At 37.4% G+C, this 24278-nt stretch overlaps 1 protein-coding gene across 4 annotated transcripts in view; it reads left to right on the forward strand.

Moving 5' to 3' along the window:
- The window catches only part of DMC1 (DNA meiotic recombinase 1), a 36469-nt gene extending 12191 nt beyond the window's left edge, over positions 1-24278 (forward strand). For all 4 annotated transcript variants that reach the window (XM_038550584.1, XM_038550585.1, XM_038550583.1 and 1 more), the window contains exons 7-14: positions 8-49; positions 1123-1195; positions 5948-6039; positions 6454-6527; positions 6657-6771; positions 7129-7189; positions 16866-16982; positions 23296-24278. In XM_038550584.1, coding sequence (XP_038406512.1) covers positions 8-49; positions 1123-1195; positions 5948-6039; positions 6454-6527; positions 6657-6771; positions 7129-7189; positions 16866-16982; positions 23296-23365 — 644 coding nt within the window. In that variant the 3' untranslated portion in view covers positions 23366-24278. The remainder of the gene's footprint in view (positions 1-7; positions 50-1122; positions 1196-5947; positions 6040-6453; positions 6528-6656; positions 6772-7128; positions 7190-16865; positions 16983-23295) is intronic.

The raw sequence follows: 24278 nt of genomic DNA on the forward strand, positions 1-24278 counted from the left end.
TTCACAGAATTTCGTACTGGAAAAACCCAGCTGTCTCATACCCTCTGTGGTAAGGATATATAACAGCCACAATAATGATAATAATCATAGCTTTTGCTTACTAATTTATTTTGTGCCTGGAACTTTATATAATCTCATGTAATCTGAAATTTGCAAGGAAATTAAAGCTCAGAGAAGCTAAGTAAACTGCCCATGGTTACACAAATACTAGAACTGGTCTTTGAACGTGTGATGCTTGAGGTAATGTTATATGTGCTGCACTCTGAACACCACCTGAATGGTAACAGGGAGGAATTGAATGGGTATATGAGGATAGTGTTGGTAGTGGGGAGAGGCCCTCATTGTCTCCATTTTACCCATTCCATCTTTTCTATATCCTATTGACAAGAATATTACAAAATTAGTTGAGACCTAGAATCTCCAACTTTCCATGGAGTGAAGTTGGCCTTAAAAAAGACCTAAGAATAAATTTTTCTAAAACAAAATAAACAAAAACACCTTCTTTTGTACAAAGATGTTACTCTGTATTTCTTTGACCTAAACAGAAGGTTTAGGCTCCAGTCTTGGCTCTACCATTAATAACTGTGTAACCTCAGGCAAGTTACTTCACCTTTCTAATTTTTCCCATCAGTAAAATAGGAATAATGATAGTGCCAAATTTAAGGTTGTTTTGAAAAATAAAGGAAATAATACGTGAACCCAATATAAAGAAATTCCTTAGTGTCAACTACTAATACCTATAAAGAAAATGCATTTTAAAATTTGACATGCATTAATTGGACGGTTACTTAAATGAGTTATATAGCATAAATTATGTTTGTGATTGTTTCTTATAGGAAGAAAGTAATACTTAAAATCTATTCTTTAGGAGAATTTTCATGAATATCTCCCATTGTGAGAGATATTGACATTCTTTGTTGAACTACCATGTTGATGGAATATTTAACAGTTTTGCCACTGGTTAGTAATAACATGCTGTTTAGAAACTAAAGGGTCATGATTTTTTGTCAGATTGTTGAAACAGTAGCAACCAACATAAATCCTATGTTAATTTGTATTTTTACTTGTACAAAGTTTATTCAATTCTATTAATATTATTTCTTTTTTTAAATTGCTTCCTAGTGACAGCTCAACTTCCAGGAGCAGGTGGCTATTCAGGAGGAAAGATTATCTTCATTGATACAGAAAATACTTTGTAACCTTTTTATTTAAACAAGTTGCTAGCATAATAGTGTGATGTAATAATGTTACTATAAAACAAAGTTTGAAATATATCATTCCTATAATCATCCCCTAAACCAGCAAAACTGAGAAAAGCCACAGGGAAAGCAGTTGTTGGTAGGGTTTTCAAATCACCTTTTATTTAAAAAGTTTCACTTTTCTAGATGGGTTTGGTGTAAAATTCACAAAATGGATACATGAGACGAATTTATATTTTATTTGTTTTTAATTCTCTTCTCCAATTAAAAAGAAGATTGTTGACTCACTGAAAGTCATGGTTCAACATATAGGGAAAGGAAAGAAGAGAACAAAAGCACAGAAGGGAAAAAAGCAGAACCTGTTTGGGTCACAGAAAGAATTGTAGTTTAATTGAAATGTAAGATATTTCAGAATTAAGGCTGGAAAAGTGATTTGGGTCTTAGATATGAAGGGCTTTAAAACGAGATGATGGGTGTAAATTGATACTTTTGCAATATTCTAGGCAAGTAATGAGAGCTTGATCTAGGTTGGAAGCAGGAAGAATAAAAAGAAAAGGACAAGGGGTGCCTGGCTAGTCAATCAGTGGAGCATGCGATTCTTGACCTCACGGTTGTAGGTTCGAGCCCCATGTTGGGTATAAAGATTATTTAAAAATAAGAATCTTGGGCAGCCCGGGTGGCTTCGCGGCTTAGCGTTGCCTTCAGCCTGCGGCGTGATCCTGGAATCCCGGGATCGAGTCCCACATCGGGCTCCCTGCATGGAGCGTGCTTCTCCCTCTGCCTGTGTCTCTTCCCCTCTCTCTGTGTTTCTCATGAATAAATAAGTAAATATTTTTAAAAAATAAGAATCTTAGAAAGAAAAAAGGAACAAGAAATATTAGGGAGGAAAATTAATAGGACTTGATGACTATATTTAGACATCAAGTCTAAATCTTGATCAAGTCTCCTTTAGACAAAGGAGAGGTTTGAGAAACTACTAGATACTGGAAGAATAGATACTGGAAGAATCTATTTTTGTCTAGATACTGGAAGAATAATGACACTGAAGACAGAATTGGGAAAATCATGTTTCAGACAAAGGGTGTATTTCATTTTGGTGTGTTAAATATGAGGAACAGGAGGACATCCACATGGCAGTTGGAAATGTTGGACTCGGTCTGAGAAGGGGCAGGGCCAGAGATATAGATGGAATAAACAAAAAGGGCAAGAGAACTTAGAAGAGAGGAGAACTGAGAACATAACTTCCGAATGTGCCTGAGTTTAGGAAGAGGGACTAAAAAAGAGGATGCCATAGAGACAGAGGAAGTAGGAGGAAATCTGGTTGTAGAAGCTGAACAAAAGGAAAGTTTCAAGAAGAAAAGGGCAGTCAGCACTGTTCCATGAAGAGAGAGAGAGAGAGGTAAGGCACAAACTGGGAAAGATCACTGAGGTTTGAAATTAGGAATCCAAGAGAGCATTTGCAGTAAAGGAAGATGGCGGAAGCTTATTGCAAATAAATTACAAAGAATGGAGACAGTGTGTTATTAGCCAACAAATAGAAGAAGAAATACAGTAAGTAATTTGAGGTATCAGGTTCAGAGGAAATTGTTTTTAACAATAGAAAAGACTTGCACAAGTTTGTTAGGCTGTTCACAATGAAGCCCCAGCCTAGCTCTCCAAGCTCATTACTCACTATTACCACTATTAGAGGCAAAAGGATCCAGTCTGTTCTAGTCTAACATTATTGTCTCTAAAACATGAATACATTGTACATCAGCAATTAGTTAGATTTAACTATAAAGGTATTCATTATATTTGTTCATTATGGTTTCTTGAATCCTTAATTTTCTTTCCTGTAGCCTGTTTTATCAAAATACCTACTCAAGTCATTCTTATAGAAAAGTAATCTAGGTGGTAAGCTTTGAGCCCTAGCATGTCTGAAAATGCTTTTATTTTGCTCTCACTCTTAAATGTGAATCTGGCCATAGAGAAATTTGTATGGTGTATTTCTATCCTCCCTGAATATTTGAACTGTCTATCCCTACCTCAGAGCCTTTCTGAATCATACAAATCCATTAAAGGTGCTCCTTTGAAGGCCTGCTTTTTCTAATCTTCTCTAATTACCCAAAATTAAGAACCGTGTCTTTCTTATTTTGCTATAGAATATACTATCTAAAATACTCTCTTAGAAGGAAATAAAAACAAACCCAGAACCAAGTGCAGAAGACTTGATTTGGAAATAATGGGCATGAGAAGACCTGAAGGAGACTCCAAACTTGGAGAAGAGGGTGGAATGCCATGTAGCATTCCAGTAATGCAGCTAGAGTTCAGCTAGTTTCAGAAATAATTGATTAAGAATGGTTCTTGAAAAAAAAAAAAAAAAGAATGGTTCTTGAAGAGGGAGGAATGGTTCTTGCAGATGAACAGCCACTGTTTGGACAATCTGGATTTTATCAAGAATGGTAGAGAGGAACAGTTAGGAACCAAGTCATATGCAAGAAGGAGTAGGGAGGACAGCTGAGGGGGAACAAGGACATTCAAGAGCGCCAATGGAATGTTCTCATTCCTTTAGTATTTTTGCTTTTAAGATTTTATTATTTAGAGAGAGAGTGAGACCATGAGCAGAGGGAGCGGGAGAAAGAATCTCAAGCAGTCTCCGCACTGAACACAGAGCCCATGGCTCACAATTCTGAGATCATGACCTGAGCCAAAACCAAAAGTTGGCTACTTAACTAACTGCACCACCCAGGTGCCCATCTTTTAGTTTCTCTTACATGTACACTGCTTTGTCTTAATATTTTCCTTTTTATGTGTTTATATTTTGTCTTCTTATGTTTTACATTTACCTATAATATGGATTGTTTTACCACTCCTTATATTTTCCACAATTAATTGGTTAACAATTAAAATGGTAATCAATTCCATATGGTGATTGGTTAACAAATTTTTATAGATTGATTTGAACTTCCCTTCAGCATAAGCCCAACTTTTACACTTTTCTTTTTTTTTTTTTTTTAATTTTTATTTATTTATGATAGTCACAGAGAGAGAGAGAGAGAGAGAGGCAGAGACACAGGCAGAGGGAGAAGCAGGCTCCATGCACCGGGAGCCCGATGTGGGATTAGATCCCGGATCTCCAGGATCGCGCCCTGGGCCAAAGGCAGGCGCCAAACCGCTGCGCCACCCAGGGATCCCCCAACTTTTACACTTTTCAATCACATAGTAACCAGGTTCTGTAAAAAGTGATGTAGTGAAAAGCATTTTTACTGTTTTCTAGTTTTCCTTGCCCTCTTTCACCTATCCACCAAAAACATCTATTGGGTACACTCAGTAGCAATGGAAGATTTTAATGATTGTCACTGAAGCTCTGAAGAAAAAACACAATGTTGTACATTAGGATATAGATGGCTGGGAAAGCATAAAGACAAACCAATTCTACATATATGGAACTAGTTGTAAACGTCACAAGTAAAATTGTAAATTGTCCTCATTTTATAGTTATGGTATGATCAGTACTATACAAACACTGTAAACAAAGTGAAATGAGAACACAGACGTGGATTTTATTTTAGCTCACTTTACTTCAGAGAATACTGTAGACATATTTGGGATCACCAAAGACCTTAAAAAATGTTGGTTATTCCTTTATAAATTAGATAGATATAAATGATTATTAGCATCTTCCTTTTTAGAATACCTTTGCAGGTGCACTGAATTTGCCTCCCTATGAATTTACTAATTTCAGAAAGCTAACACACAAGTCCTTTAGAAGAAGGTAGATTTTAAACCCTAAACAAACCCAAAACCATAGATTGGTAATTTCCTTCTGATCCTTGAAATTATGTTTTTTTTAAAAAGATTTTATTTTTGGGTGGCTCATTGGTTGAGCATCTGCCTTCAGCTCAAGGCATGATCCTGGAATCCTGGAATCAAGTCCTGCATCAGGCTTGCACAAGGAGCCTGCTTCTCCCTCTGCCTATGTCTCTGCCTCTCTCTCTCTCTCTCTCTCTCTCTGTGCCTCTCATGAATAAATAAATAAAATCTTTTTAAAAAATAGATTTTATTTTTAAATAATCTCTACACACAATGCGGGCCTTGAACTCATAACACTAACATCAAGAGGCATGCTTGAATGACTGAGCCAGGCACCCCATGATCCTTGAAATTTCTTTTTGATCCTTTGCTTCATATAGTCAAATTTATCATTTGTTGGCAACTGGTGGTTAACAGTATATGAAATTATTTCATATTGAACAAGTGAGGAGTTTAAAGAGAGTGAATTAATTCACTTTGAAGTGACTTGAATTATAATTCAGTGATATTATCTTCCTAGAATGGATCTATTTTTATAGAACTGAGATCAAATGAGAGTCACAAATCTTAGTTTCTACTTTTTCCTCTTGTAACTGATTTGCTACATAATCCTGAGTCATTTGCCTAACCTGTTTGTGAGTGTCTTCATCTGTAAAATGTAATATAGGCCATAACAAATAGCTTCCAAAGTTATGGTAAGGATTCGAGTATTTGATATTAAATTCATCACTGCCTCATCATTTCTATCACTGTTCTCACTAAGTTATTTATTAATTGGGCACTTAGGAAAAAGAAAATCTGATATAGATTTTAAGTGATTATTGGCATCCTCCAGAGTACCTTTGCAGGTACGACGTTTGCCTGTTAGTTTACTTACTTAAAGTATTATTTTTTGTAGTTGTTCTAAACTTTTTTTGGGATTGATTTATTGGATCCTTAATCTTGGCATACTCCAGCCGTCCGGATCGCCTTCGAGACATTGCTGACCGCTTCAATGTAGACCATGATGCAGTACTGGACAATGTACTTTATGCACGTGCTTATACGAGTAAGAGTCCCATGTAATTGGATGCTTGGGCTGTTTTCAGGTTGGCAGCACTGATTTACTATTTGAGTGATACTTATAACATTTTGACACTGTTCTATTCTCTTTTCATTTTACTTTCTTCCAAATTTATTTAGTGAGTCCACAGATTTTTTCATCTGGCAAGCCCTGAGATAGTAAAATGCCCTCAAATGATTTCTTTTTCCTCTCTTTGAAATGGAGAGTAACATTCTTTTTGGATAATGTAGCATTTGGCATGCATGCTAAGGTAGAATGTAGAAATCATATTTAATAAATGCATGAATAATTAAGAAAATCCTTTCAGGACTCTCTTTTGCCTGACTCCAGGAACATAAATGAACCTAGTCTCTGCCTCTTCTAGCTTTTATAAAATTTTCTCACTGCATTTCCCACCAGGTGAACATCAGATGGAGCTACTTGATTATGTAGCAGCAAAGTTCCATGAAGAAGCTGGCATCTTCAAGCTATTGGTACAAGCTTTTAAATACTGCTGCCTCAAAGAGCTATTTAGTGTATTGTTTTTCTTCTATTGATTCCAATCCAAATTTACATCTTTCCATTTTCAAATGCTTATTTATTTTTACTTTAATCCTGTGCAGATCATTGATTCAATAATGGCACTTTTTCGAGTGGATTTCAGCGGTCGCGGGGAGTTGGCTGAACGGCAACAAAAATTGGCCCAGATGTTGTCACGACTCCAAAAAATCTCAGAAGGTAGATTTTTAAAATAAGTGGCGCTATCAGAATAGCATCTGTGACTGTTGAGTGGGCTTTGCAGAGAAGCTTAGAATAATGTTGGGAGGCAATACATATTTAAAAAATAAAATTACCTTGATGGGAATGCAACTGTTTTTTTTAAACCAAAATACTGATTCTAATACAATAAGTACCTAAATAGTAATAACAGTAGTAACTTTAAATAAATTAACTTATGTTATGAATGAGAAAATAGGAATGTAATATTGTTTATAAAATAACTTCATAGTACAGTGTTCATAAACTTTGAAATCTAAGCAATGAACTTTTTATATTGCTATTCTCTTAGTTTCTTAATTTTATTTCTTGATGCAGAATATAATGTGGCTGTGTTTGTGACCAATCAAATGACTGCTGATCCAGGAGCAACTATGACGTAAGCCTCAATAGTCTGCTTTTGTATTTCACAAAGGTTAACACCAAAAGGGTTAGAGTGGAGAATAGAAAATAATTCCAAAATGATCAAGTCCCGATGTGGGCACAAATATATCACAAATCACTCTATTACACAGTGCATATTACTTCATAATTACAAATATTGCTTGTTATCTAGTGTCTATTTTTCTCTAGTTCTTTATAGAATAAAGCAATTCTTTAACCATTTTCAGAGATACTTTGGGCTCCTCTTTTGTCTAGGACTAAAAGGATATTGGAGGACAATGAGAAAAAGATAAAAATTTATATTTCATATACATGAATGGCTTCTATTGTACTGATAAGTTGTCAGCCTAAAAACCAAAAAAAATGGAGGCTCTCTGCAGGATATACAAGAGATACGTTTATAAGAGGTCCTATGAGAGATGTCTCCTGTTAGAAGAAACAGAATTTCAGTTCACACTTAGGCATGTTCAGAATCTGTTGAGGTGTTTGTGCACATTATATACTTATTGATGGCTCTGCTTGACAGATGGCAGTGAACAGAAAGGCAAGGAGAGCTAAATAAAGTAGGATGATGGAAACAGAAAATTCAAAGAAAGATTAGTTGCCACCATCAAACATTTTGAGCATGATGTATCTGAATAAGCAATCAAAATTACCCTGAATTCGTGATGTCAATCTTTCCAATAAGTTTTTATTTAGAAAATTGTTTAACCACAGAAAAGTTGCAAGACTAGTACAAGTGAAGACACATACATCATTCACCTAGGCTCATCTATTGTAAACATTTGCCACATTTTTTTCTCTCTCATGTTTTGTGTATGTATGTGTATAAGCTCTCTTTCTCCATACATACACACATATTCTCAAATATAATATTTTGGTGAACCATTTGAGAGGTCTTCCACCTGAATTGTTGAGAATTATTTACAGACATTATGACACTTCCCCTCTTATAATCCAGCATGTTTCTTGTAAGAACAAGAACATTCTCCTACATAACCACAATACAACTATCAGAGTCAGGAAATTTAACATTGGCACATTAGTGTTATCTAACATAAATTTATATTCCAGGGCCTCCAATTGTCTCAATAATGTCCATTATAGGGGCTCCTGGGTGGCTCAGTCAGTTAACCACCTGCCTTCGGCTCAGCACATGATCCCAGGGGCCTGGGATCCAGCCCCACATTGGGCTCCCTGCTCAGCAGGAAATCTACTTCTACCTCTCCCTGCCCCCTGCTTCCGCTTTCTCTCTCTCTCTCTCTCTCTCTCTCTCTCTCAAATAAATAAGTAAAATCTTTTTTTTTAACATCCATTATAGTTGTTGCGGTTTTTAAATTTTATTTTTGATTCAGGACTAATTGAGGATCATGCACTGCTTGGAGTTAGTTGTCTTGTCTCTTTAGTCTCCTTTAATCAGAATGGCTCTTTAGCGTTTGTGTTAGGCTTTTATGACTTTGACAGTTTTGAAGAGCACAGGCCAACTGTTTTTCAGAATGTCTCTCAATTTGTAGGGTATTTTTCCTCATTATTTAAAATATTAAACACTTTGGGCAGGAAAATTACATAGGCAATATTATGGCCTTCTCCATAGATCATCAGGAGGCATATGATGGCAGTCTGTCCCATTATTAGTGATGTGAACTTTGATCATGTAATTAAGATGGTGTTCGCAAGATTTCTCCATTATAAAAGACCTTTTCGCCTTTATAATGAATAAGTAACTTATGGCGTGTGTAATAGCAATCTGAGACGTGTAAATATCGTATTCTGCAATAAGCTCTCACCAGTTGGTTTAGCATCCATTGAAGATTCTTGCTTAAATCAATTATTACTCTGATGATTACAATATAGCTTTATTTAAAATGAAGGCAGTACATAATAACTTAGTAGCAGATAAATGGGTCATTGACATATGTGTTTGAAGATATTTGATATTTGCAAATTGTACTGAAACAAATGTTTCTCTCTTTAGGCATTTTCTTTGTTTTTTTATTATTTTTTAAAGATTTTATTTTATTATTATTTTTAAAGATTTTATTTATTTATTCATGAGAGACACAGAAAGAGAGAGAGAGGCAGAGACACAGGCAGAGGGAGAAGCAGGCTCCGTTCAGGGAGCCTGATGTGGGATTCGATCAGGGGTCTCCAGGATCACACCCTGGGCTGAAGGCAGCACTAAACTGCTGAGGCACCCAGGCTGCCCAAGATTTTATTTTTAAGTAATCTCCACAGCCAGTGTGGGGCTCAAACCCCAATCCTGAGATCAAGAGTTTGCATGCTCAACTGACTGAGCCAGTGAGGTGTCCCTATCTTTTTATTTCTTAAAAGATTTTATTTTTAAGTAACCTCTACCTAGTGTGGGGCACAAACACACAACCCTGGGACTGAGAGTTACATAATCCACCAACCAAACCAGCCAGGTGCCCCTCTTCAGGCATTTTCTACACTAACCCTAAGAGTATTGCTGCATCTTCTGCAATTTGTATCTCTTACTTTTCAATATGCTTTTATGAGTATTTTCTACTTAATCACAGGAAATTCCAATGTGAAAACATATTAACTACATGCATGGTATTAAGCAAGATAAAAAGATTGAGGAGGGGGGAATCAATCATTTATTCATTCAACAAATACTTATTGAAAATCTATTATGTATCAAAATTCTGGGAATTCACTAGTGCACAAAAAAGACTATGTGCCTTGTCTCCATAAAGAAGAAAATAAATGATGTCCATTTAACTCAGAATTGTTAAAACTTGGTAGGTCATGTGTTGTCTGTAGCCCTTGAGTGGTTAAGGCAATCTTCTCCATTTTATAGGGTGTCTTTCATACACAGGACATGAAGTACTTCACAAAGAGAATAATTTTAAACTGAAGAGAAATGGAAGATTTTCAGGGCTCACTTTAAAAAGAGAAAATGACTCATTGGCTCAGAGGGAGGAAGTGGGTTGCATTCAAATAAAACAGTACAAGTTAAAGAGCAATGTTCTTTCTTCAGGTGTGGGGAGGGAACACTGCATAGGCCAGAATTGTCTATCTGGGGTTAAAAGGCAAAGGAAATCTGTTGAAATTAGGTCAGACAGGGGTTCTTTTTCTTGTATTTGTAGAACGTTTCAAAAAGAGTAAAACCATTTTGAATTGACTCCAATAAGACAATGAAAGGAGAAATAGAGAGATGACAGAAAGAAACAATTGTAGGACCTAGGGAGGGGAGATTTATAGTGAAGTGAATTGAGACCCAGAGAAGGTAGTAAAGACTAGTATTTTTGCTGGGTGACTCTGCTTTGTAACCTCATCTCCTCCATGGAGCCAACTTGTGAGGAATCAGGGTTCACTATAATTAGTATATTCTAGGGCAGCCTGGGTGGCTCAGCGGTTTAGCGCTGCCTTCAGCCCAGGGCGTGATCCTGGAGACCCGGGATCGAGTCTCGCATTGGGTTCCCTGCATAGCCTGCTTCTCCCTCTGCCTGTGTCTCTGCCTCTCTGTCTCTCTCATGAATAAATAAATAAAATCTTTACAAAAAAAAAAGTCTTAAAAAATAATTAGCATATTCTAAAGTATATTAAATTTTAACAATTTTAAATTAATTGTATGTCTTTATATAAAACACATAGATTGCCACAACTAAATGAAAAAGAAATAAAAAACAGTACAGTTTTAAACTAGAAGATCTCAAATGCTATCAGAAAACCTCCCAGAAAGAAAATCTTTGTTTCTCAGTGTTGAAAAACTCCACGCTGAGCTTGCCTAGGACCTGTCAGAGAAATATCACTATAATTGGTATGAGTCCCCAAGTATGCTGACAATAATTGAGGCTTATATCCCATGCATTATACTTGATGGCACATCGTATTAAAAAGGAACAAAATTATAGAGGCGAGGAGCTGCTGTATGATACAGCAAAGCATTAGCTCCTAGATGAGATTTACAGATACAGATTTTAGAACTAGAATGATCCAGGTGATGAAGGCCTGGAGATAAAAAGTGAAAGTATCAGCCTACAAAGCTCCACACCAGGGCAGATAATATGAGCAACAAATAAGACCATGATGTTGCCACCTACTTCGTTTGTGTATTTGTTTTGCTAAAACAAAAAGTCATCTTAGAACATTTGCAGTCTTGTAAAAGTGCAGCTTATTCTCTAAGGGTGTCACCGACCGATCCAACATTATTTGTATGAGTTAAGAGGCAGTATGGTTAAAGAAAAAACATTAAGCCAAGTTCACTAGCATAGTGACCTTGAGCAAGTCATTTAAACTATTTGAACTGCAGGGGCGCCTGGCTAGCTCAGTCAGAAGAGCATGCGGATCTTGATCTTGAGGTTGTGAGTTCAAGGCCTACTTAAATAAAATTAAAACTTTGCCCTGGTGGCGCAGTGGTTTAGCGCCGCCTGCAGCCCGGGGTGTGATCCTGGAGACCTGGGATCGAGTCCCACATCGGGCTTCCTGCATGGAGCCTGCTTCTCCCTCTGCCTGTGTCTCTGCCTCTCTCTCGCTCTCTCTGAATGAATAAATAAATAAATCTTTAAAAAAAAAATAAATAAAATAAAAATAAAAATAAATAAATAAAAATAAACTATATGAACTTCATTAAGAGATTAAGAGGACTTATATTTATTGATTGCTTACCATGTGCCAGGTGCTTTTATGCATTATCATACATAAAACGATAGCCTCCTTGAGCCTCCCTGTTCTTTGTATGAAGTCAGTCTCAGATTGTTTTCTGTGCCCCCCTCCCAAACCCCAGAATTCCATCTTCAAACTTTTGAAAAAAAAGTGTAGATTTTTATGCGTATTTTATGAGAAAATGGCAGGAGGGGGACATTACTTAACAAAACTTCTTAAACATACCCCTATTATTATTATTATTTTTTCCTTTAAGTAGACTCTGTGCTCAGTGTGGAGCCCAGTGCAGGGCTTGAATTCTCAGGGCTTGACCTCATGACCCTGAGATCAAGAACTGAACTGAGATCAAGATTCAGACACTTAACTGACTGAGCCACCCAAGTGCCCCTAAAAATAAAATCTTAAAAATCTTCTCTTTCCCCCCAAATTTTTCTCCCTCTGCCTGTGTCTCTGCCTCTCTCTCCCTGTGTCTCTCATGAATAAATAAATAAAATCTTAAAAAAAAACACAAAAAACAAAACACAAAAGCTTCCCCTTTAGCAGGTCCAAAGTACCAGGAGTTCCAGCTGTCCCTTAGGGACAGTACCAACTTGCCCTTGTGCAGTCCCCTGAAGGTCCCCACTCCAACCAGCATTTGAGGTAGATACTATTATTATTCCTAATTTTTAAAGGAGGAAACAGAGGCCCAGAGTATCTACTTGCTCAAGCATCCAGTTTAAAAACGGGAGCCAAGATTTGAACCCAGGTATCTTTGATTTCAAAGTTGATGCTCTTTTAGCCTCTCTGTGCTACCCTCCCTATCCCACTCCTAGGAAAATATCAGCTGCCCTACTGTCACCATAATCTTGTACTTCATGACTAGAGCTCCCTGATTTGACATTGGGAGGTCAGGCTGTTCTGGGTCTTACCCTCAACGATGTCATACACTCTGTCCTGTTCAACCAGCAGAGGGTAAATGACACAATCTCTCTTGGCCTCTCTTTATTCCTAATATCCACCCCCTCTTCCTCCTCCTCATCATACTCTCCCATCCCGAGAAAAGGAGGAAAGAAAAGAAAATATGAAAGAAGGGGAAATAAGAATAGGCTGAAGGAGGAATGTGGGTGGTTTTCTGAAGCTGTTTTTACTAGGTCAGAAATAGAAGTAAATTAAAGCCCTCTAAAAGGATGCTGAATGCTGCATCTTCTTGTACTTTACCCCGAGCCTTGGTTATAACAACTAAAATACTCGGGAAGTTCAAAGAAACTTTAAGAAAGTCATGGTCTACATGTCACTGAAAGAGTGGCTATTTTAGCTGAATCATTTAATTAAATAATGAAATAATCATAGCTACCATTTATTGAGTATCTCTTATGTGCCGAGATCAGGGTAAGGGTAGAACTAATGTACATAAATGACCTGACACAGTTCAAATGTAGGGGCACCTGACTGGTTCAGTTGGTGAAGCATGTGACACTTGATATCAGGGTTGTGAGTTTAAGTCCCACATTGGATGTGGAGTCTACTTAATGAAAAAAAAATTACAGTGTAGAATGCTTTAAAAGAGGAATATACTGTAATATGAGAACACAGACTAGAGGCTCTACTCTGTTTCAGAAGATCAGGCAAGGTTTTTTTTGTTTGTTTTTTTTTTTTTTTTTTTTTTTTTTTATTTATGATAGTCACAGAGAGAGAGAGAGAGAGAGAGGCAGAGACACAGGCAGAGGGAGAAGCAGGCTCCATGCACCGGGAGCCCGATGTGGGATTCGATCCCGGGTCTCCAGGATCGCGCCCTGGGCCAAAGGCAGGCACCAAACCGCTGCGCCACCCAGGGATCCCAGATCAGGCAAGGTTTGCAAGAAGGGATGACATTAGATGTGTGAGTAGGAGCTAAGTGAACAAACACAGTGGGGAAAGGGGCTTTTGTTGCAAGGAATTGTGTGTGCAGAGGCACTGAAGTATAAGAAGGCTTGTTGGAATAAGGAAACAGCAAAGTTTGAGAGGGAAGAAGGAAGGATGACTACAACCATAGCTAAGTATGGATGGAAAGCTGAGGAAGCAGATGGAAAGAAGAGGATCTTCCTCTTAAAAACACTCATTTCTTTTTTACAAAGAAGCAAGCTTTGTCATCCACGATGAAAGGACGAGAATGGAAAGGGTGCTTACGGAGACTAACCACGCTCAAATAGGAGAATTACTAAGCAGTACCAAGAGACCATCTGTGAGAACTAGTAACATAGCTGTTGAAACTTCTCTCCACCCATTTAGCTGACTATGTTTGTCTCCTCTTGGTAGAAATTTCTAACTGGTCTACTTTCTGTGGAAGCATCAATCTTTCTACAGTCCAATATTCTCCTTGATATTTATATAATTTCTGTATCTTACATTTTTGAGCACCCACTGTGTAGCTGGTTGCTACAAAGTTTTTTTTTTTTTTAAAGATTTTATTTATTTATTCATGAGACACACAGGGAGTGAGGCAGAGGGAAAAGCAGGATCCATGCAGGGTGCTCGCTGTGAGACTCGATCCCCGGACTGCGGGATCATGCCCTGAGCTGAAGGCAGGTGCTCAACCCCTGAGCTACCCAGGCATCCCACTGCAAGGTCAAATACAGTAAGTATTGTCTGCCTTTAAGGAGCTTAGTGACAGGTGATAGAAGAGAGATTGAGAGTAAATATAATAGGTGAATAATAATAATAGCACTAAAGGCACAATATGAAAAGTGCATTAGTCTTTTAAGACCTTTAAGAAGCACTGATAATGTAGGATGACCTGGAAAATTTAGAACCATTCCATTAAAAAGAGTGGCATTGATCTGTAACCATTATATAGACAACTCAACTCTAGATATTTCATCCAACTGAGATCACATTAGCTTTACTACCCCTCAGCTGCCTGCAGAAAGCAACCTAGCCTAAAAACTTCTGAAGTTTTTATTTATATTCCACTTAGTTAACATATTGTGAATACTAGTTTCTGGTATATAATTTAGTGATTCAGCACATCCATACATCACCCTGTGCTCATCACAAGTGGTCTCCTTAATCCCAATCACCTATTTAAGCCATTCCCTACCTCTCCACTCTGGTAACCATTAGTTTGTTCTCTATAGTTAAGAGTCTATTTCTTGATTTGCCTCTCTTTTCCCCCCTATGATCAATTGTTCTGTTTATTAAATTCCACATATGAGTGAAATCATATGGTATTTGTCTTTCTCTGACTGACTTATCTTGCTTAGCATAATACTTTCTAGCTCCATCCATGTTATTGCAAATGGCACTATTAGGTATCTACCCAAAGGATACAAAAATACTAATTTGAAGGGATTCATGCACCCTGATGTTTATAGCAGCATTATGAACAATAGCCAAATTATAGAAAGAGCACAAATGTCCATTGACTGATAAATGGATAAAGATGTGATATATAGCCTTCTGACTTAACTGCTGTCAGGGACAACTGCCTGGCTGCTACTTTCTTGATAGTGGTTTACTCCAAAACTAACTTTCTGTGTTTGTTCCAACATTGGACTTACTGAATCTTAACCAATCCTCTCCAGCCCCAACCAAGGATCTTCTGGTCCTAACTCCTGAGCCATTTAACCAAGCAGCAGTTTATAAGCAGACTCTTGATGTTATGAGCAGACTCCTTTACCAGAGAGCTTCTTATCCCTACTGCCCTACAGTCTATTTAACCTCATGCCAATCAGCTATACATCCTTACTATATCATGCCTCGTGCTTAGAGTAACCAGGATTCTGAACACCTTCATGGAACAAGCATAATTTCAGTTGATTTGTAACCATATTCTCCCAGAGCTGAGGTTATTAGGCTATGTCACAGTTTATTTTCATCAAGTATAATCTGTTAGTTTATATTCAGTTCCCTTTATTGATGATTTCAAAGCCTAGGTTTTCTTCTACATCAACTGGGATGATTATGCGGATTTTTTCCCCTCTATTATGTTGATCTGGTATATTACACTGATGATTTTCCTGTGCTGAACCACTCTTGCATTTCTGAAATAAATCTTACTTGGTCATGGTGTATAATCCTTTTAATATGCTTCTGGATTTGGTTTGCTAGTATTTCATTGAGGATTTTTACATCTAAGCTTTTTTTTTTTTTTTTTTTTTTTTAATTCATGAAAGACACACAGAGAGAGAGGCAGAGACATAGGTAGAGGGAGAAGCAGGCCCCATACAGGGAGCCTGATGTGGAACTCCATCCCAGGACTTAAGGATCATGCCCTGAGCCAAAGGCAGGCACTTAACTGCTGAGCCACTCAGGCATCCCTACATCTAAGCTTTTTAAAAGGGTTCACTATTAGGGTTATTCAGAACCTTCACTTCTTGCCAAGTGAATGTTAGTTCCGTAGTGTGTATATCTCCTAAGATGAGTGTCAATAATATTTGTAACTACCTTGCAATCATAATATATTTTTTGAATTCAGACATAGCAAAAACTTATCTTTTCTGTATCCTCTTTTGGAGGAATAAACTTTGAGCATCAGTGATAAAGACAAGGATATTTCCAAGATTATTCTCACTGCAAATTCGTAACCAATATGATGTTGAAGGCTTCCAACATACAGTTAATGAACAAGAAGGAGGTTCTCAATCTGCTGTCATTTATACCATGACCTCATAGGGATAATTGGATATTTCTTATTCATTAGACTAGAATAGTGCTTGGCACGTGGCAGGCCATTAAAAAACATTTTTGATAAATGAATGAATGAATAAATAAGTTTACTCTTTGTATTTTAAGAAAAATTGCTTACCTCCAAGAGTTATCCTAAGACAGTGAATAACATCTTATTTGCATTTTTTCCTTTTAAAAAAATCAATCAAAACATGAACTGTACCTCATTGGACTCTTGGAAGCCTGAACTGGATAGCAGCTTCAAACCATACCCTACTCCATAGTTAACAAACGAGCCTCTGTTTGCTTAGAACACGTCCCATGCTGTCCTCCACAGAATAGTTGCCTTTTAATTGCAAATTTTACTATATATAGTCCATATGATAAAACTTGAAAAAAAAAGTGTTTTATTAATTCAGTTTTCAGGCAGACCCCAAAAAACCCATTGGGGGACACATTCTGGCTCATGCTTCAACAACAAGAGTAAGCTTGAGAAAAGGAAGAGGAGAACTGAGAATTGCCAAGATTTATGACAGGTAAATATTTTCTCGTTTTTAATCAGATTCTTGGGCATATGGCACTAAATAGAATTGCCTCTCCTGAGAGCCTGTAATTATACCACTGGCAGATCCTACAGGGATGTATTCTTCTCCTTTCTTCTGCCAAGTTTGGTTTTTTTGTGGGGAGGGGGTTAGGTTTCAGTTTAAACATCACTTCAATAGGGAACCTGTCCATAACCTTTCAGTCTAGGCTGTACTCTATGATTTACATTCTTTCATGGTACTTTACTTATTTAATTAAGAATTATAAACAATAGGAACGCCTGGGTGGCTCAGTGGTTTAGCTCCTGCCTTCAGCCCAGGGTGTGATCCTGGAGACCCAGGATCGAGTCACATCAGGCTTCCTGTGTGCTTGCTTCTCCCTCTGCCTATGTCTCTGCCCCTCTCTCTGTGTGTCTCTCATGAAGAAATAAATAAAATCTTTAAAAAAATTATAAACAATAAATGTTTACAGAGAGACCTACTACACAAAAGCTGTTCTAGGTTCTGGGGGTAGAACAGTAACTAAAACAAAAAGACAAGTCCCTGCCCTCACAGAGCTTATATTTCACTGGTAATGATTTATATCATGCATGTCGTCCATGCTAGACAGCAAATACCCCAAGGACAGGGACACTATTCTCTTGCTCACTGCTATATTCCCAATACCTGAGATGTAATAGATACAAAATATTTGTGACTGACTGACCAGCTAACCTTGAACAACAAGGCAGAGATATATAATAACTACTCAAGGGAGGAAAAAATCAACCAAAAAGAAATCCCATGAGCTTCTAATCTGGTTTTTACTATGAATCACAGTACTTATTATGGGCTGTCACTGAATAAGTAGTAAATAATCAGTTCTCTCGTTTATCTGATCATTATTTAAACCATTTTGCTTTTCATGACCTGTCTCTATAGACTATAATATACAAATGCTGTGTTTTATGGAGCTTCAGCAATCCCTAGAAATCTGCTACGAATGTTCTTTGTTGAATTAAATGGGTAGTAGGGATTGCTCCATTTTTTTACTAAAATGTCTTAGTCTGTATCTTAGATTGCTGTGTTTAGAACTTTCCTAGGAGCACCTGGGTGGCTCAGTTGGTTAAGTGTCCAACTATTGGCTTCTGCGCAGGTCATGATCTCCAGGTGGGGAGATCAGACCCCAGAGTCAGACTCCCTGCTTAGCAGGGATTCTGCTTCCCCTCTCTCTCCTGCTCTGCTCCTCCCTCCCATTCATGCACTCTCTCTCTCTCTCTCTCAGAAATAAATAAATTAATTAATTTAAAAACTTTCCTAAACACTTTCCACTCTGAATTGCATCAGCTGATCACACGTACATCTCCCTCACAAATGTCCCCAGCACTTAACATGATACTTGGCACATAGTAAGAACTCCATAACTATTTGTTGAATTAACAAATGAACTCCATCTACGTGTTCAATCATTTGCATATTTTATCAAATACTCCATATCTGCAGGACCAAGTAACTCCTGCAGTTCTTACAGCCTTGAGGCCATATTGGTTCTGTAGACTCAATAAAGGATAATTAAAGTTATTATAGAGGTTAGAAATGTCAAATTTCCATAAATTTGAATAAAAACAGCAAAACTAGATCAGAGCTAAAAATGTCAAAATGTAGTTTGCTGTGCAGCATGTCCTCCCTTCTTTCTGGTCCCTAAAGATTTCCTACAAAAAATTCTTGACTTTAGAGAAAACTTTTTAGTTGAGAAGATGATGATGCTAATAATGATAGCTAATACTTATTGAGTGGCTGCTATGTACTAAACCTTGCACCAAGTGCTTCATATATATGTTTCATTGTTTATAACAACAACCCTAAGAGATGGAGGTCATTATCCCTATTTTCACCATGAGCAAACCAAGGGCTCAAGCAGTTAGGTAGCCATTGCCCCTCTAACAGTCTATTTTAAACACAGATACCAGAGTGATCCCTTGTAAAATTAAGTCAGATCATATCTGTCCTCTTCTTAAAACTCTCCAATGGCTCCCCATCTTAACTCAGAATAATAGCTCAATCTCTAGGGTGGTTTACATACCACTACATGCATGCATTGCCCCTGCTCTCCTCTTCTCACAGTTCTGCAACCTCAGTGGGCACTTTGATGTTCTATAAACATGCCAGGCACAGTTCTACCTTAGGTGCTTTGTACTTGCTTAGAATCATCTTTCCCTACATAGCCCTCATTCTGGCTGTCAATCTTACCTCTTCCAATCTTTGATCAAATGTTACCCTCTCCACAATACCTATCTAGATCTCCCTATTTAAAATTGCAACTCCTCCCAGTTTCCACACTTGTACTGTCCCTCACCCAGCTCTATTTCTCTTTCCCCATAACACTTGCTGTGTTTCTAACATATTACATAACATATTTATTATGTTCATTATTTATTATCTGTTTCTTCCTTTCTCCAAATATAAGTTCCATACGGGCAAGGATCTTTGTCTATTTTTTTCACTTCCAGATTTCTTTTTTTTTTTTAAACAAATTCTTTTTTTTTTTTTTAAGATTTTATTTATTTATTCAGAGACACAGAGAGAGAGAGGGGCAGAGGCACAGGCAGAGGGAGAAGCAGGCTCCATGCAGGGAGCCCAACGTGGGACTCGATCCAGGGTCCCCAGGATCACACCCCGGGCTGCAGGCGGCACTAAACCGCTGCGCCACTGGGGCTGCCCTCACTTCCAGATTTCAAGTGCCTACAGCAAGGATTCAGCAGGTGCTCAATAAATACTTTCTTAGTGAGTGAGTGAATGGCCTTGCCCAAATCACACAATCAATAAAGGATGGAACCAGGATTAGAATCTGTACTGTCCGAATCTAGGGTTGACACTTTTAATCATTACACTGTTTCTTAGTTTGTTAAAGATACTCTTTTTCAGACAGTCAGAACTAGTCTGCTGCATCGGGCTCCCTGCATGGAGCCTGCTTCTCCCTCTGCCTGTGTCTCTGCCTCTCTCTCTCTCTCTCTCTCTCTCTGTATCTCTCATGAATAAATAAATAAAATCTTAAAAAGAAACTAGTCTGCTGTAGCTACTCCCATGGCTTCAACTACTAACATACAGATGTAAGAGAAAGACATTTCTTATTCAAAGAAAACACAGAGTTCTCAAGGAATTGAATAGAAAAAGATTATCAGGGATCCCTGGGTGGCGCAGCGGTTTGGCGCCTACCTTTGGCCCAGGGTGCATTCCTGGAGACCCGGGATCAAATCCCATGTCGGGCTCCCAGTGTATGGAGCCTGCTTCTCCCTCTGCCTATGTCTCTGCCTCTCTCTCTCTCTCTCTGTGTGACTATCATAAATAAATTTTAAAAATTTTAAAAATAAATAATTACCCCAAACTGAAGAGGCACTCAAATGGTCAAGTTTCTGAAGTAATTGTGTTTTATTCTGTTTCTAGAACCAAAAAAGCAAACAAATCCCAGTTCAACTTTGCAGATATCTTGCTTGGTTCCCCTCTTTCTCATGTCCTTAGCATCTTGCCATTTGTAAATGGCCAACTGAGTATTTACCATCAAGGCCAAAAGGTTATTTTCTGATTTGGTCAGGCCTTCTTACCCTGCTCTAGTTTTAGTTTAGCAAGACTGGCCTTACATACAACCCATTTGCTATCCTCAGGGGAGGCCCCCCTGCTATTTCCTAAGAGAAGTAACCTAACTCATAGTGTGCTCAGAATATAGTGCTTAATCTCTACCTCTCTAACAAAACAAAACAAAATCAAAAAATAAAAACCAGTTTTGAGGGGCAATATAGTCTAGTGGTTAGGAACATGAGCTTTGGAGTCAAATAACTTCGTTTCTGACATCTTCATTTACCAGCAATTGTGACCTTGGGCAAATTACTCAAATTACTTCTCTCTGAACCTTGATCTTCTCATCTGCAAATTGTGGATAATAATATATACCCAAGAGTTCTCATAAAGTTAAAACAAAATAATAAAAAGGAAACCCGACAGGTAAACTAGTAAATAATAAGTGGAAGCTATTAATATTACTAAACAGTCATCATAACCTGTATATATAACAATACAAAGTAGCAGTAGACTTTCTCTTATGATCAGTGCTTTTTTTTTTTTTTTAAGATTTTATTATTTACTTTTTCATGAAAGACACAGAAAGACAGAGAGAGCCAGAGATACAGGCAGAGAGAGAAGCAGGCTCCCCACAGGAAGCCTGATGTGGAACTCAATCCCAGGACCCTGGGATCACACCCTGGGCTGAAGGCAGATACTCAACCACTGAGCCACCCAGGCGTCCCGATTAGTGATTTACAAATTTTTATTTCTTGTTTAGCCTTTTACTTGAGTTTTAGATATGTTTCCAACTGCTTGCAGAACTCCTCTACAAGAGTATCACACAGGTACTTCAAACATAACATACCTAAAACTAACTTCTTACTTTCTTATCTATAAAACAAGTATCTCTATTCCTGTGTTTTTGCTCATACTACTCCCTCTGCCTGAGATGTCCCCATTTCTGCCTCAAAAGCCACTTCAAATATGATCTCTGAGGCCTTTCCTAATCAACCTCACTGGTACAATGTCTCCTTTCTTTAGAGTTCTGTAACATGTATATTGCCTTTATAAAATTTAACTTACTTTACATATTGGACACACGTCATAGTTCACCTGTTAGACTTCTTGAGACTAGAGGTTCTGTCTCACCTTTGTGAAATCTGTTGGTCTAGTACATATACTAACGTATGATTTTCAGAAGTTGAAAACATAACTTTCTTGCAAATACATGTAAAATAAATGTGTCAAAGACTTGATTCAGCTCCTTAAGGAATGAAGAAACTGATTCAAAGGATAATTTGACAAACAGATTTATGTAGTCAAAGGAATGCTGAAATAAATTTGTTAATAGATGAAAATCTGATTATTATCTTACAAGGCGGGCAGCTCCGGTGGCTCCATGGTTTAGCGCCGCCTTCAGCCCAGGGCGTGATCCTGGAGACCCCGGATCAAGTCCCACATCAAATTCCCTGACTGGAGCCTACTTCTCCCTCTGCCTGCATCTCTGACTCTCTCTCTGTGTCTCTCATGAATAAATAAATTTTTTAAAAAAATATATCTTACAAGGCAATAGATTTTAACATTTGAAGTTGTCTTTTCTATTGGAGGGAAATCAATTGCTTCTCTACACAATGAAATTAATTTCCAGGGGCATCTGGGGGGCTCAGTCCGTTAAGCATCTGCCTTCAGTTCGGGTCATGAGCCCAGGGTCCTGGGGTTGAGCCCCACATCAGCTTTCTGCTAAGTGGAAAGACCGCTCCTCCCTCTCCCTCTCCCTGCCACACCCCCTGGTTGTGCAAATAAATGAATAAAATCTTTAAAAAAAAGAAATTCATTTCCAGTGCTATAGACTGGAATCATCTGCATCACCCTCAGACAAGAATCATCTGCATTGCTATCAGTTTTCCACAAATTAACCTTGGCTCCTACGGTGTTGTAGAATATAGTAAAAGGTAAAATCTAAAAGATCATATAATCACGTACAAATATAAAGTGTCAAAGATTTTATTGAAGTCATCAATTAATGCAGGAACTAATAAGATTTTATAACCAGATCAAAGAAAAAATCAAATTAACACACATATGGAGCCAAATAAGGAATGCTAACATGAATTAGAAATTGATCAAAAACAGGGCAATATCCATAAGACAAGAATGAATTGCATTCCTCCTCATACAATTTACATTTCTACAGGCAAGAATGATTTGTATTACTTATGATTACCTATAACTTCCAGAGTAGTCAAGTAGCTCAAAGACAATGAAAGGCAGAGTTCTCACAGAATTGAGGAACCTGGAAGGATGTGCTGGGCAACCTATTTTTCCACTGAAGGTATTTGGCAATCTTTTAGTTTACTTCAAAGCCTATCACAAAAAAAATAAAAAAATAAAAAAAAAATCCTGTCACAATCTTGCCCTGCATTGGTCTAGTTAATAGAAACATGCATACCCTCTGTGATCCAGGCCCCTGTAGGTCTGCCACAAAGTGCTGAGGATATACTGAAAGTATACCCAGTTACTCCTTCTGCGTATTTCCAAGTTTCGGGTAATTTTTCTTGACATTCAGAACCTTACAAATGGAAGTTGTTCAATAAGCATTTGTGAGGGTTGACAATACTTGTAGGTAAATTCTGTAGTCCACATTTAGCTACAGCATCTCTGAAATGTCTCTGGAGACTCAGACTGATAGGAGTGTGATGCCTGTGACATGACTATGGTATTTATAGAAATAGAGCTTTTTATAAACTTCTGTTCCCTTGTATTCTGTTAGCCCTGAGATGCCTGAAAATGAAGCCACCTTCGCAATAACTGCTGGAGGAATTGGGGATGCCAAGGAGTAGGTGGTGAATTGATGCAAATTGCTTCTTAGTGCTTATTAGGAGCTGAAGAAATGGAAAAGCAGTCTCAAATTTCAGGCCTTGAAGTAAGAGTTTGTTTTTTTCACATATTATTAGAGGAAAGTCAGCAAAAGAAATTTAAATCTTATGTTTATCCTAAAACTCACTGATGTACAATAACTATACATTGTATGTCAGCTCAGGAATACATATATATGTATGAAACCCATTGTTTCAATGGTATGAAACCATTGTATGTCAGTTCAGGAATACATATATATATATAAAACCTATTGAAAACTAGTTGGGAAGGGGTACCTGTTCCTCTCATTTTAGCTGTCCAAAGTGAGCCACTAAACAGATGGAAATATCTAAGAGCTCAGAAATGCTCCATTCTCCTACCATTTCCCCTTGAATGCTTACAGAGGTGGACACATATCCAAAGGAGGGAGCTATTTAAGGAAGGAATGTTTACAGGACACACAAAAAAGCTTTTTTTAAATTTGCAGCATCAAACAATACATTCACTTCTATAGCAACAGAAAAGAAATATTAAACTAAATTTTAAACCATTTGACTTTTTGACAAGTTGAAATTACTTTTAAAAAATTATTTCTTTTTTTTTTTAGTTATTTCTGATACAAACATTTTATTGGGGTGATCAAGAGAAAGGTAACTAGGAATGTTACAGCTTGGGGTAATCAATGTAACATGAGTTTTATATTTTAAACGGGGTACAGAATTAAAAATATTTTAAAAAATGTTTTAAAGTTAGTTAACATGTAAAATTTTTGAATACTAAGTTTAGAGATGTGCAAAAGAATATTGCTTTTCCTAACTGTTAAACAAAAATAAAAGCTAGTTTTCAAAGTGAATGTATGATGAAATATTTAAAAATTAAAATACTAATAATATT

Source organism: Canis lupus, chromosome 10, assembly GCF_011100685.1.
Source record: "Canis lupus familiaris isolate Mischka breed German Shepherd chromosome 10, alternate assembly UU_Cfam_GSD_1.0, whole genome shotgun sequence".
NCBI classification, from domain to species: Eukaryota; Metazoa; Chordata; class Mammalia; order Carnivora; family Canidae; genus Canis; species Canis lupus.